General features: G+C 37.0%; 1 protein-coding gene across 1 annotated transcript in view; it reads right to left on the minus strand.

The window, feature by feature from the left end:
- Nucleotides 1-15,058, minus strand: part of NRPA1 (nuclear RNA polymerase A1) — a 72,173-nt gene that overhangs the window by 29,541 nt on the left and 27,574 nt on the right. The window contains exons 10-16 of the mRNA XM_088956011.1: nucleotides 14,908-14,996; nucleotides 14,655-14,802; nucleotides 11,801-12,019; nucleotides 4,823-5,089; nucleotides 4,587-4,728; nucleotides 3,003-3,208; nucleotides 2-204 (exon numbers count right to left, since the gene is read on the minus strand). Coding sequence (XP_088812137.1) covers nucleotides 2-204; nucleotides 3,003-3,208; nucleotides 4,587-4,728; nucleotides 4,823-5,089; nucleotides 11,801-12,019; nucleotides 14,655-14,802; nucleotides 14,908-14,996 — 1,274 coding nt within the window. The remainder of the gene's footprint in view (nucleotide 1; nucleotides 205-3,002; nucleotides 3,209-4,586; nucleotides 4,729-4,822; nucleotides 5,090-11,800; nucleotides 12,020-14,654; nucleotides 14,803-14,907; nucleotides 14,997-15,058) is intronic.

Raw genomic sequence — 15,058 nt, forward strand, 5'->3', positions numbered from 1 at the left:
CCCTTCACGACCAGCCATGCAATGAAAATAATATTCTTGAGGACGAAGACCTGTAAGGAAGCGATCACTAATAAAGCCTCCAGCCCGTGACGCAGGATCCCAAGGAGGAAAGCAAGGTAAGGTTTTGCCAGAGACCATCCGAGGGACACGTTTGCCTTCTAACTCTTGTTGGCCTAATAAAGAACATATTTGTGTAGAATTAACCTGCTCAAAGCACAATAAAATTAGTGAAACCTAAATCACTACATAAAACTAAATAATTAGGCACATTCAGAAGGCAATCAATGTCACAACAATTTATTTTATTTTGGTAAAAATAAAAAAGAAAACTTTTATTTTAAAAAAAAAAAAAGAGATATACAAACAGGTGACAACCCTTTAGCACTAGATTTTAATTAAAGAATAAAAATACCCAAAACCTTTAATAGACCAAAAAAAAACAAACAAAATTCTACACCCAAAAGGGACCCAAAATCCTTTAATAGACCTCGCCCCTATAAGGTCTTTCCATAGCACATCCCTCCAATAGCCCTCTCCAAATCTATCTTCAATCAACATATACCTTTCCTCCATGTTCTTGAAAAGCTTCCTAGTCATTTCTTTCCCTTCCAACACTCAGAATCCTAAAACCTTATTTACTTGAACTGCTTTTTCAACTACCATGGACACTTCTACTTTCTTCTCTACCATTCTAACTCTGTCCAACATGTCTCCCTCCTCTTCCTACTACTCATAAAATTATCTTACTCTGATATCTCCTATTCCCCAACTAACCTCCCTTCGGTTATATTGTTTTCCCCTAAACGAACTTCCTGTCCCCTTCCCTCCACCTCTCTTTGCAAGGTTTTTTTCTGATTAACAGTATTGAGTCATCTCACAATCTCTTTTTCAAACTCAAGTTTTGACTTATCACAGATGCTACTTCCAGTAAAGATCATTTTGTTACTTTTAGTCTTCGAACTTTTCTCTTATATGTTCTCTTGAATTTGCTACAAGAGCCATCCTCAAAAATTCCTTTCTTCAACCGATGAAAAACTTTTCTGACAAGTACTAATTGTCCGTTGTTTGGATTTTAGATCTTTCTCGACCAAGCCTCAAACCTCAGAGATTTAACATTCCCTTCTAATGAAATTTTCTTTCTTTTCCATCCTAATTCAACCCCTAATTTTCTAATAGTAACCTGTGTGACAGTGGGATGATTTAGCTACACCCTTGGTCCTTGTGGTAACTTTCCATCTTATATCATCTTTCAGTCACTAGCATGAGAGTTCACAATTGGATCTTCAGAGTCAAAACCAAAATGCTTCTCTTGCTCTATCCTATTGTTATGTGCCTCCATCAGTATCTCCCCTGAAGTATCTCAAGTGGTTTTCTGTTCAGGCTCTAGAGGTTCTAATTCACAACCCTCCATAGCCTGCTCCTGGTTCTCCATTAAGAGAGAACCCTTCACAGCATTACCCAAACTGCTTAAACCACCACCCTTAAAGCAAGCAACGTTAACTCCTCCTTCATGCTTCATAGAAATGGTTCTGTTTAATAGTCTTCTATGCTGCAAGCTTACTCCTGTGATAGGATTAGTAGAAGAGGATGACAAACCGAAATGAATTCCATCAACCTGCTCACAACCCTCCCCCTCATGTGCTCATTTAAAGTATCATGTAACCTTGTCAGATTCAGCTTTACCAGGCCCCACAACATGAACCCCGCCTCTTGAATCAACCAGCCCATTCTCATTATCCACCTCTTGAATCAACCAACTGACCCACTAGATCTAACTCAAGTTAAGGTTTCCCTTACTGATTCAATATACCCTAGCTCAACAGTTCTAGAATGGGTCAGCTACATTTCCAATCTAGGCATTAAAAGCACCTCCTCAACAGCCCTTTGAAACTTTGAATTAGACTCTTCACTGAACACTAAAGAAAAAATCAACAAAACTGCCCAAACTTTGCCTAGCTACTCTTTATAGACTTCTTTACACCCTTATGTCTCCTACAAGAAAGTTTCCTAATCTAATTGAACACTCCTTATTAGAGTCCTAAATCCCCTCAAAAAGAAAGTCCTATTTGAAGACAAATTCGAAAATTCCTCTGTAACGCTAACTTGGTAAATACAAATTAAGACAGAAATTCTGTGGAGGTGCTAACTTGGTAAAAATGAACTAAGATGGGTTGTCAAAGCCAACTTAGTAATTGTTTACTCAGTTTGGCCGAATCCCATACTGCATCCCATAGCAACTGCTTTCATCCTTGCCAAAAAAATTCAAGCAATGCAATGAAGTTACGCCTTTCATTCCTCTGTGCTTCGTATCTTCTTCTTTCCACTTCCTTGAAACTCTTCTAATCCAAGCTTTAACCCCTGCCTGAGGCAACCTCGAAGAGACCTACCCACCTACCAAAAATTACTGACACCCTACTTAGTTTGCAAGACCGGGACAAGTAGAAGAAGAGGTTTTTCACGACAATTCCATTATGAAGGCCACTTGCTAATGACCCATCACAGTGAATACATTACTTCCCTATTTTTTTATCAATAATGCATTACTTTCCTATTGGCATTATGGTTCACCTCAAAACCATTGAATGGATTGAAAATTGGTGTCTTATAAAGCTACTGCACACACATTAGCTCTTATTTATACAACATGGCACAAGAAAACAACAAATAAATGCCTCATCATTTAAGCATTGGCTTGACAAAATGAACATTACTCGTTGTATAAAAACAGACTCCAAAGAAGAAATCTCATGTCCAATCTAGGACTATAACGAGTAATTGTGTTTTATCGTGAAATTATGCTTCCTTACAGGTGTTTTTCCTTGTAAGAATCAATAAAGAAAAAAGTTCAAAGTATATTCAGCACGGATGCCATGTCCTGGCAACACAACATACGAACTATAAGAAGCATTGCTAATCTAGACTTAATTTAAATAAAAAAAAAACATAAAAGACGTACTAAAATAATCTAAATTACAATGATCGAGAGAACACCATTTACTTACCATACCACCTTTAGCCCCAGTTGCAGTCATGAGAGAAAGGCAGTTCTTTGGAAAGGGTTTGCATAACCCCTCAGGAAATAAATTCTTATTAACTTCAGAGGTTAATTTATTCATAGCACCAGACATTCGTCTATCCAAGCGAGTAACTGCAGAGTCACCATTCCTACGTATAGCCTTCTCAATCTCCACCTGCAGCTTAATGGGATCTACAAAAGCAAGATAACAATACCATAAGAAAATATATACACCAAACCAAGAGTGCCTGCATATCTAGAAATGAGCATAAATGCACCTTTACCATTAAATAATACAGATGGGGATTCTTTTTCGGTGATTTAATGAGCTCCTAAATCTTCAATATGAAAAATTAGTTTAGAGTTCAAAATAAAACTGCAAAACCCATTCCACAACCTATATTCATTGAAGAAGTTCCACACAAAGACATATGTCATGTATTAGAACAAGACCATTTTATAGGTTTTATTGAAAAAGTGAAATTTTAAATGAGTTGATAGTAGATGAGCAGATTTTTGAAGGAATCGTTAGTAGACAAGGTGACTAAGATGGCAATGGCAATAAGAGGCATAATGAAAATAAGAGGTAATAAAATCGTTTCTTAACCATCAACAATGGCAATTTCCTGCTCAATATGCCTTTCCCAAAAGATCCCTATCCAGGGCCGGCAACATGAACAATTTCCTACTACTTCAATCCTATTCCACCATTCCACTGTGTTGTATGTCATATCAATCGTTAATTTATGGGCATTTAAACCAATTCCTACTACTTCAATCCATGTTCTTTGACTCCTTTCTGGTATATCCCTAGCCCTTTTCAACTTGTTATTAATCACTTTTCTCCCTAAATTTATCACCTTATTGAATCTACTCATAGGTTCCACCAAATGATATCATTCTGACCCTATCCTTTCTAGTTCTTACACTCATCCATCTCAGCATATGCATATCTGCCCACTCTTTTTTCAACGTGTTGCTTTCTTGACGGTCCAACACTCTGTTTCATGCAGCATAGCTGGCACTACAACTGTTATATAGAATTTTTCTTTTAACCCAAGTGCTATTCACCAATGACATAAGACTCCAGATGCACCCCACCATTTTGCCCATCCTGCACTAATTATATGGGCAACATACTCTTCAATCTCTCCTTTGTTATCAATTGTCAAACCAAGGTACTGGAAGAGGTCACTTTGAGTTATCTCTTGGTCTCCAATCCTAAGTCTACCCTTATTTGCAATCCTATTATTTTTAAATCTATATAGCATATACTCTGTTTTAGTCCCTTTTTTATAAAGATGTTCATCCTTATTATAAAGCTTGTTGCTTTTAAGGTATTTGTACATAAACATTATTTTGCAATTAATCCTTCATTTCTCTAATTACCCATGTACTCATAAACATTATTTTGCAACGAGTCTTCAAAAGATCCCTAATCAGACAGGAAATATGAAACAAGGTAAGAAATCATTCCCTCCTCATAACTTAAAGGACATTTTAATATGAGAATATTCGTTTAGACATTGAAAGTCTAAACATTACATCGCTTATGAACATCAAGTCAAACCTTTATCACCATCTGCACAACCAACGAACTGCCAATGCTCAAATTCACCAATTTGTTCATTCTTATCAAGTTTTTTCATCCTTTCCAAGTCATAACGGTGTACTATTAAAAGATCATCTATTCCACATGTAAACCCGTGCATCTGCAACGTAACTTATAACATGTTAACAATTATTTTTATGACAAAAAAAAAGTTCAATGAGAACAGTAATCAAGACCGAATTAAACAAATTTACCTGCAAAAAAATGGTAAATAAGCGGCTTAGCACTGAAAGCAAGACGCCTGCAGCATTTGAACCATAAAGCTCTTGCACTGTATGAACTAAACCATAACCGCCAAACTGTGCTTTGTCAATAACCCCATGCACAAGCTCGTTTTTGTGAATTAATAACTCATATTCACCACTTGTTTTCCCAAAGTACTCTTCCGGAGTTTTCCCAGCCTTTCTAACACTAAATGGTGTACGACCTCTGGTTATATGATTTAGCACTGCAGTAATAACCTAAAAGTTCACAAGAACAAATAAACATTAAATTCATGCAATTCACATAAAGAATTTGGAAATAGCACAACAACATACTTATACACAATATAAATTATCATGCTACAACCCACTCCAATTGATCCTGACACCACCTAAATTTGGAAAATTAAACATTGATGGATGCAGTCCAGAAAATCAATGGACTTCAAGAATTGATGGGAAGTTTATAAAGGAAAGTATTGACATTAACATCCTTAAGTGACCAATTAGGAACGGGATTTCCACTCAGGAAGAATAATTGACCTCAAAAATAGGGATTGAGAATAGGACATTCTGTTGGATACAGCAACATGGACTTAGAAGCAGATTATAGTGGCAAAAAGGTTGGCTGATAAATGTAAAGGAAAACACAATTTGAGAGATTAAGAGTAGATGGGTGGTCAGCCCATGCACATGTGTTTATAATGTAAAAGTACCTGTACAAAGAAAAAATCCATTACAAGTTTAAGGGGCCAGAACCAGCAGGACTAGGTCAATACCATATGGCTGGAGCTGTACAAAAAAAATGGTTTAAGCACTGATAGTTTAACAATAGATATGGCATTAAAAAGAATGAAAGGTGAAACCCAATTCATGTAAACAACCCCATATGGCTGGAGCTGGAATAAGGCTTAGATGATGATAATGATACCAAAATAACTCAATACTTACCCCCAAGCAGCAAATCGTTTACAGCCCAAAAAAAGGGGAAAAAGACTAGGTGCTAAATAAGGTGAAGAAAGTCTTCATGAAATGCTCAAAATTGTTAAATTTCAGTGAAATCAACTCAGCTCTCCAAAAATCAAGTAACATGAATAGATTCAGCCTAAACCCCCAAAAATTCGCATCCAGATAAATGAATTGTCAAACACCCAAACTGGAAATTTTCCGGGTTTTCAAAAAGAAAATTCTTGAAAAATATCTAACAGTTCCAATGAACTTATCCCAGCATCAAAAAAATCATCTAAAATCACCCTTGACCAAGATCTAGGGTTTTTTTAGGAGTCACTGCCATCTTAACAACGAGCTCACATCCTACAACAGTAATGATAACATCATCACATCGTTGGGTGTGTGGTCACAACCGAAAATGAACAATGCATTGATACCCATTTCAGGCAAGTTTGAGATTTAGCTGTGAGGATATAACTGAGTGATTATGAGAAAAATTTGGCCTTAACCCTAATCTCTTTTCTCAAGAGTATTCATCTGAACCCCCAATTATGAAGGAAGAACCTTTTTCTTGTTCCTCCTTTTGAAGCAATTATGCATTCCCCATCCTCTCCCAAAGGCTTTCTGGCTAAAGCAATTTGGAAGCGAAAGGTTACATAGTGTCAAGAAGTTGATCTGCTTATAGTGCTTTTGGCACTGTTTATAGGATGTTTATATGGATTTTATCTATTGCTGTGTGAGGGGGTCATTTGGTCTCTTCACTTTATTAAGGACACTCCAGTCATTATTTTATACTAAACAGGAATATAATTGTAAAAATAAGTATTAGTGAATAATATTACTGACCCGCCAGTCAGAAGAGATTAACTAATTCTAATCTCAACTAAAAGCAAGACTGTTGGTTTCTCTTCTCAGCCTATGGTTATAGCTTCTTCTCTTCTCTGCTGAAACTAGGTTCCAACAGGCTTCATGGTAAAGACCAATGATCAAACATGATTGGAGATTCTCATCTTTTTTTATCCAATATTCTTCTCATCTTCTTTCTCTATCTGTTCTACTCCATCTCTTATTTTTTTTTCTTTTCCAGTTCCATAGGTAGAACTAAGAATTAGATATGAGACAACTGCTTCTTAAAAAAAGATGGGTCCCATAGAATGGTTCTAACCATCACTGTGTGTGGTGACTGTTTGGTAAAGTAAGACCCTCTATTAGAGAAATCCAGGAGGGGTGACATGACTGATAGTGAAAGAGCACAGATTGTGAAAAGTGATACATATGTCTGTAGTACATGTGAACTGAGTTACGATCAGTTTATAGCAGTATGTGTGATTGACCTGCAACTACTCTTCTGAATCAGTGAACTTTTGGAGGTTCTTTTGTTGAATTTTTGCTCCAAGGTGATCAGACCTTATGCATAGTTTCTTTTGTGCACAATCCCTGGTGTCGTTGAATATTGGTAATCAGTTTTTGATAGGATGCAGATGAAAGCTTCTCCAATAGTGTCTGCAGACTTCTTTCCAGCACAGATAACAACCACTAAATTGAATGTTACAAACCATGTCCCATGATCCAAATCTGGGGAAGTTTTCTTAATGGGAGAAGGGAAGACGAAGTGCTTATTTGTGGGAAAACCACAAGCAGATAAAACCCAAATATGCCGAATTGGTGGAAAAGGATGTGTAAATCTGAAATTGGCTGTCAAATAATCTGGAGCAACCATGACCAGTGGTAGCCTAGTTTTCATGGACACAGCAAAGAGTTTTGGGTTAAAAAGGATGGATTCCAGATGCGACACATAACCATAATTTATCAATTAATTCAGATTTGAATGGCATTTGTAAAGAGTTAAACATTTAACAGCCCATATCAATTGATTTTAGAGTGATAATAAAGCAAAGGGATGACCTTTGCAATGAGTATGAAATAGTTAGAGTTCAAATTCTTGGCAGTCTTGAGTTGCCTTCTCTTCAAAATGTCTTTTCTAGACTTCAGCCAGCTTGCATCTTTGGGATGAAAGAGAGGTTTGCATTGGCAACAATGGGATGAGTGGGACAAGGTATTGGTTGTGGTGGAAGAGAAAATATACATGGAGTACATGGCAATGACACATCTGGTGGATGTCATTGTGGCCAAAATGGTAGATGGCAATGACACAACACTATTAAGCTGGCACAACCAAGTATCAACTCTATATGTCTTATGTCCAGAACTGCTGCTCCTTGGATAGCTAATTCTGGAGCATCTAACCATATGACAAGTACTCTACTTATTTGTTCATTTAAATCCTTCATAAAACCTGGTCCCAAATTAGCTCTCTAATCCATAATATGTGTTCCACAGTTTCGTTTAAATTTAATGTTTGCCAGCAAGTTATCTAAATCTGTTAACTGATCAATTACCATCTACATTTTTTTTTTGTAATTTTCAGGACCTAATGATGAAGAGGACAGTTAGAAGCACACATGAGTCTAGAGTGCTATACTACTTTGACGGTGATTTGGGTAGCACAACTTTACATTTCTCAACTTCTTCACCTCTCTGGCAACACTGTTGTCTTGGTCACCATTCATTGCACAATCTCAACCATTTAGCCCTTCCATAGAGCCATTTTCAGTTTTTAGATTTTGCCACATGCCAATTTTGTAAGAATCAGTGAAATCCTTCTTCCAACTAAAGTCAACAGTCAAGTGTCCAAGAAGTTTCAATTTGTGCACTTAAGTTTCTGTGGGCCTATGAGGTATACTTTTCTTTAATAAGCATCAAGGAAAACTTTCATTAAAGAACAGAAACCACACTGCTAAGAACCAAAGCTGGTGAATCTTGCCAGGGAGTCAGCTAGCCAATTTGCATTCCTAGGGACCCAAATTAATGAGAGGTTCAAGCTGGTAATTAAGGATTGAGCCAGTCTCACCAACTGTCTAAATTGCCAAGGTATTAATTAATTCCTGAGAGTGCACCCATAAAATAACTGATTGACAGTCCCCCGCCACCACTACATTTGATAGCCCTTGTTCAACCACCAGTTTAAGGCCTTGAATCAAAGCCAATAGCTTTGCCCTTAGAGAATTTATGAATCCAGCTGGCCCTGAAAAGTTAAGAATTATATTGCCAGCTGAGTCTCTAACCACTCCTCCCACTCTTGAGCTCCGAGGGTTAGGGATGCAAACGGATCAGATTGCATTGGAATCAGAGGATATCCAAATCTGATCCAACATGAAGATTCAATCGGATATCATATAAGTCGATTCAAATCCAAATCCATGAATGATGTTGGATATAGGAATCTGAACAAATCCGATTTAACTTCCAAAAATTTTTAAAAATTATTAAAAGTAAAAAAAAAAATATAAAAGTCTATGTAAAGAAAAACAAAAAACACAAATATTTTTCAACTATTTTCATCATATATATTAATATATACATGACTTTCTATAAAAAACACAAAATTGCAATATAAACATATTTTCAAATAAATAAATACATTATAAGGTCAGATCAGATTGTATTCTTCCTAGTGGGATAGGGGTGATCTGGTCCGAAAATCCGACAGGAGGATATCCGAATCGAACAAAAATAAGCTCGGATTCAGATCTGGACCGGATCATAATCTAGTCCATTTGCACCCCTACTCAGGGTTTCCCAGACAACACCCCTACTTCCAACACCTGAACTTTTTGCAGTACCATGTTATTAGAACCTGCAAATCTGGAAAAAGGTTCAACCCTCTTAATAAATCACTCAGGCTTACTCCTCTACTTCTTTGTAATTTTCTTCAAATATTCTGCTATTTCATTCACTCCATAAACCCAACAACACTGCCCTTTTTACACATAAGCATAAAATTTTCGGTCTTGTTTTAGAATATCTCATAACCTGTGGTTTGAACAGATCCGCTACCTCTGAAGGAGTTTTCCACTCTTTACCCACCAAGGAGAAAAAATAATGTCAAGTCTGAGATTCATGAGAGCACTACAAAAAAGATGGTTGGCGCTTTCCCCGTCTTTCCAGCATAGAAAACAAACATGGGGGGAAAGAGACCAATTTTTTACACTTCCTTTGGAGTCTGACTCCCAACAAAAAACCTTTACTTTGGGGGGAATTAGGTTGGACCATAATTCTTTATCTAGGAAAGGAAAGCTGTCAACTTGGTTAACAAGGAAATAAAAAATAAAAAAATAAGAAAAAAAAACAGATGAACACATGTAGTGGCTCTTTTACAGACAGGGTCCAGAGTCTCCAGACCCTATCAACAACACCCAAATGATTAAGGACAACTGTCTTTTTTTTATCAATAACATTTAACTTCCTTAAACTTTAGGAAAATTTAAGTACAACCAGGGGGAGGTAAACTATCTCAAGTCTCCTGCAAGAAAAACAGAAATCAAGAATAGAAATGAGCCCAAAACAAAGAATCCCTATTCACCCCTTGCTTGGCTAACCCATCAGCAAATGAGTTAGCAGTTCTCTTCACCAGTTCACCCCACTGCATTTTATCTCAATGTCTTTAGCCAACCACTAGAATTTTTTCTTTATTGATGTAGTTCCAGATTCCAGTCGTCTTCCTTTAACCATCTCACGACCACCTCTGAGTGGAGTTCGGCTTCAGTCAGGGCAAGCCCATTTGAGCAGCTTTTACTGCCTTGCATTGAGAATATCTCCCCACTTGTGTGCTTTATTTCATGGGGAAATATTCTCAATGCAAGGTTGCAAAAGGGTGTTAGAAGGGTGTGGGCACAGGTTTGCCCTGATGGAAGCCAATCACCTCTGAGTGACCTTCAATTACCAGCCTCCTAATGCTCAGTTCTCTTGCTCTTAGGATTCCTTCCAAGGCCACAAAGATCTCAGCCCTGAGAGAGTCACCTTCTCCAGTTGGACCTGAGTAAATGGCTAAGACACTTCCTTCCTCATTCCTGACAACTCCCTCAATACCAGACAGCCCCGGATTCCCTATGCTACTGCCATCAAAATTCAGTTTTATGAAGCCAAAGGGGGAGAGATATAAGGACTTCAAACCCTCTAAATCTGGGCAGAATTTGCTATCCCTTTCCAATTTCTCATCAAGTCATCCAAAGTAAAACCTGTGAATAAATCCAAGGATTTCAGCCAGTGTGCCACCAATATGTGAATCAACTCCTTTATGTTCTCAAGGATTAAGGGCAATGTCTTGTAGTAAATTGAACAAGGGAATCAATTCATTAGTTTCATGGTCTCTTAAATTCCTACTTAAACCCAAATTACACACCACCCCTGAATTAATCAAGGAATAACATTGTCCTATAGGCCTACTTCTGTAGACAATTATTCAAGAATGACGTTAGGAATTGAACTCCATTTTCAACTCATTTTTATGAAAATTAAGACCCAGTTCAATTCAACTGTTTGTCTATTGCAATCAAATAATGTGGTTGAATATACTTCTCATCACGGTCCAAAATATCAATACTCTCAAAACGCAAATTTATACTTTTATTTTGACAACTCCAAGATATGATATGAAACACCGGATACGGGGTCTATCATATTGATACTTTGAACCTTGCTTCTCATGCTTTTGTTGACTTCCTTAATTCTCAGTCTCATACACCAAATATCATGTTACGACCCTACAACAAAATGGGGTTAATAAGAGAAAAAAACTGCAAAAGAACCTTAGCGGTGGAGAATGGCACCATACTGTTCTTATGGAAGGAAAGGAAAGATGGCATATTTTAGGTAAACCACGGCCTTCATAGTATACATAAAGATATATTTGCATCTACAACAGAGTAGACTTTAGCTTATAAAGTCTTCAAGTAGATGAACATATAATACCTTCATTCCAATAGGAAATAACTGGATAGCCCTTGAGGCATACTTTATCTTTTAAGTCCTTCTTTTTCTCTTTTTTGGGTCATATCCGTGTAAAGGCATCTCACCATCTCCTTCTGAGAAGCATCTTCCTCATTTCTACTCATGACTATTATCAATGGTGGAGATAAAAATTTAAAAAAAAAAAAAAAGAACGAAAGAAAAGCTAACCTGTTTACCCGTCCATAAGGGTTCTGGTTTCCAAATAGCAGGCAGCACAGGTTCTAACTCCTCTTCAGAATTTATAGTAGAAATCTTTTGGCCTGGTTTTCCCACGAAATATCCTAGTGCAGTAGCTGAGACACCAGAGCTGTATAGAAGCTGATTGAACTCATCCCGGGTTAAAAACGTATCCCTCTTTGTAAGAAGTACAGCGCTTATAATATGATCCTGGCCATTGAGAACAAAGGTTTTCATTTTTATTCAAGAAAATTTATGTTAAAAGATAATTTAAACTTCTAAGCATAATTGTCAAGGCAACATCTAGGTGACAAGGCCCCCTTGCAGGCTCACCTCAACCAAAAGCCTATATATAAGACACTGCATAATATTTTTATATTTTCTATTGTATGTTATCAATAGTATTAGAATAGATTTATTACACTAAATTATTCATTCTGTGAGCTTTTTTATACCTTTCAAAAAAAGGCAAGTTGAAACTAACTAAAAGAGTTCTGTGATCGTTACCAATGTATTGGCTTTATTCTCAATTTCCGATTGTGCAGAAAAAAACAATTGAGAAGAGGATGAGAGGGTTTCTTGTGGAAGGGATGGAAGGAAGAGTGCAAACTTCACCTAGTCAAGTGGGGTAAGGTATGTAGTTCAAGAAAAGCTGGTGTTTAGGAGTGACAAGATCAAGAAAATTTAATCTGGCTTGTTTCGGCAAGTGGTATTAGAGGTGGAATTATCAGCCTAAAAGTTTGTGGAGAAAATTTAATCTGGCTTGTTTTGGCAAGATATGGATCTAGAAGTTTCAGTTGGGACCAGGGAGAACCCAACATTTCTCATGGGTGTGCAGTTTGGAAATTCATTAAGAAATCAGCATTGGATTTTAAAAAGGAAATTAAGTTTGAAGTTGGATATGGCTCAAGGGTAAAATTCTGGAAGCACTTGTGCGAAGACCAACATGGCAACATCTAAAGTTCAGAATTCCAACACCATATGAAATATCAAAAGAAAGATTGCATGACCTCAGAGGTATATTCACATGACAGGAATGCAGGCAACCGGTGTCCCACTTTCAGACAAAAACTGGATAACTGGGAAATAGCCCATTGGTTGGGGGAAGATCAGGAGTTTTTTTCAGTTAAATCTTTTTATAATAGGCTAAACAGTAAGGAGGGTTATTGTAAGCCACTCTTGGAAAACGCCTAACAGCAGATATGCTTGCAAGAAAAGGTGTGAAGGTGGAGCCAAGTAGATGTAGGATGTGTGGGGAGGTATCAAAGGAAGAGCAACTATTCATCCATTGCAAGCTCACAAGGATGGTTTGTGTAGGAGTTTTGGGGCAGTTTGAAGTCAGTTTCTGCTTTCCAAAACATTTGAAATCCCTGATGCTTGAAATTGAAAGGTTTGTTCAAGAATGGAAAAGTCTTGTGGGGAGTACTGTGGCAGCAGTGATTTGGCCAAATATGGACAGAGAGAAATAGGGTACTTTTTTAAAAATAATTTCAATACAGTAGATAAATTATTCAAAGGCTTATGGGGTGGAATATACTCCTGGGCAGCAGTACATAGACAGTTAAAGGATACACTTCGCAGTTCCTTTTTTTACAGTAGGAAACTTTTTGTATCTAGACCTTCAGTATAATCACTATCAAAATGATTATCCCCTCTGAAGCAGCAAAAACAATTGAAAAGAGGATGAGAGCCTTATTGTGGAAGGGATGGGAGGGTGAATCCAAATTTCACATAGTCAAATGGAGTAAGATGTGCAGACCAAGGAAAGCTGGTGAACTAGAAGTCAAAAAAAATAAGAAAATTTAAAATGGCTTGTTTGGGTATGTGGTTCTGTAGGTGGGATGAGCAAACTAACAGTTTGTGGAGAGGAGTTATTTTGGCTAAGTATGGTTCTAGCAATTTCAGCTGGGATCCAGGTGAACCCAATATCTTCTATGGGTGTTCAGTGTGGAAAGGCATTCAGAAATCAGCTTCAGATTTTTAAAAGGGAATCAAGTTTGAAATTGGTGATGGCTCAAAGGTGAATTTCTTGAGAGGTTGGCGGTGTGGAGAGCACCTTTTGAAGAAGAGAGTTTCCAGCTCTGTTTGAGATAGCTCAAAATAAAGATTGCTTGTTGGCAGAGGCTTTCTCTCATGATAGGTCTACGGGCAATTGGTGCCCCACCTTCAGAAGAAATCTGAACAAGTGGGAAATAACTCAATGGATGGAGATGATGCAAGCAGTTGGTTCCATCAGACCAGACTTATGTAGACTAGATAGAATAATTTGGATGAGAGAAACCACGGGGGTTTTCTCTGTTAATCCCTACTATAAAAGCCTAAGCAGCCAAAGAGAAGAAATTCAGCAGCAGTAATTTGGTCTCTATGGACGGAGAGAAATAGGAGAATTTTTTAAAACAAAACACAATACATCAGATACAATATTAAAAGGCTTATGAGGCATTATCTACTCATGTGCTGCAGTTCACAAACAGCTGAAGGATTTACCTTTCAACTCTTTTTCTATCAGGGCCATGTATATTTTAGTTTGTCTTCATTTAATACTTATTTTAGTTTGCCTTCATTTAATACTACTACTACTATTCTCTATATTTTCCATATATTCTGATCTTTATTCTTTTTCCTCTCATAAATATGCTGATTTTCTATGTTTTCGTATGAAATTTATACTTATTTCTAGAAGACAATGGTAATTATTAGTTAAAGATTACGGCTCATTAGTATGAAACCTAGGATACAAGGTGCACTCCTGTCACCTAGCATTGCCTTAGCGCCTTCAGAACTATGCTTCTAAGAGGGACAAAAACATGTCTCATATAAAAATGATGTCCTTAAATGCCAAAACCTGAATCAAGCCTCTGATAGGTTGACCACTAGTTGGAACAACGTATTGCTTATTTGCATTTACAATGTTGAAAGCTTCTGCACGTGAAATTTCATCTTGTGGGAAATGAACATTCATCTCATCACCATCAAAATCAGCATTATATGTACTGCAAATAGAAGTACATCAGTTAGTTAAAAATCCAAAGCCGTTCTTAAATAGGAAATATTAAAAATTAACACATTTAAAAAGCTTAAAGTTGAAAAAAATGAACCTGCAATTAGCATAGTGCATGCGTATTGTTTTCTCCCCTTTCAAAACACGAACTACATGTGCCATTATACTTGGCTTGTGGAGTGTAGGCTGCAGATGCAAAAGAATAAAATTCATTTCATGGCATTCAACAATCAAATATCCAACAAAAC

The sequence above is a fragment of the Nelumbo lutea genome, chromosome 7 (genome assembly GCF_056320005.1).
Source record: "Nelumbo lutea isolate HS-2025 chromosome 7, American lotus-T2T, whole genome shotgun sequence".
NCBI lineage: Eukaryota > Viridiplantae > Streptophyta > Magnoliopsida > Proteales > Nelumbonaceae > Nelumbo > Nelumbo lutea.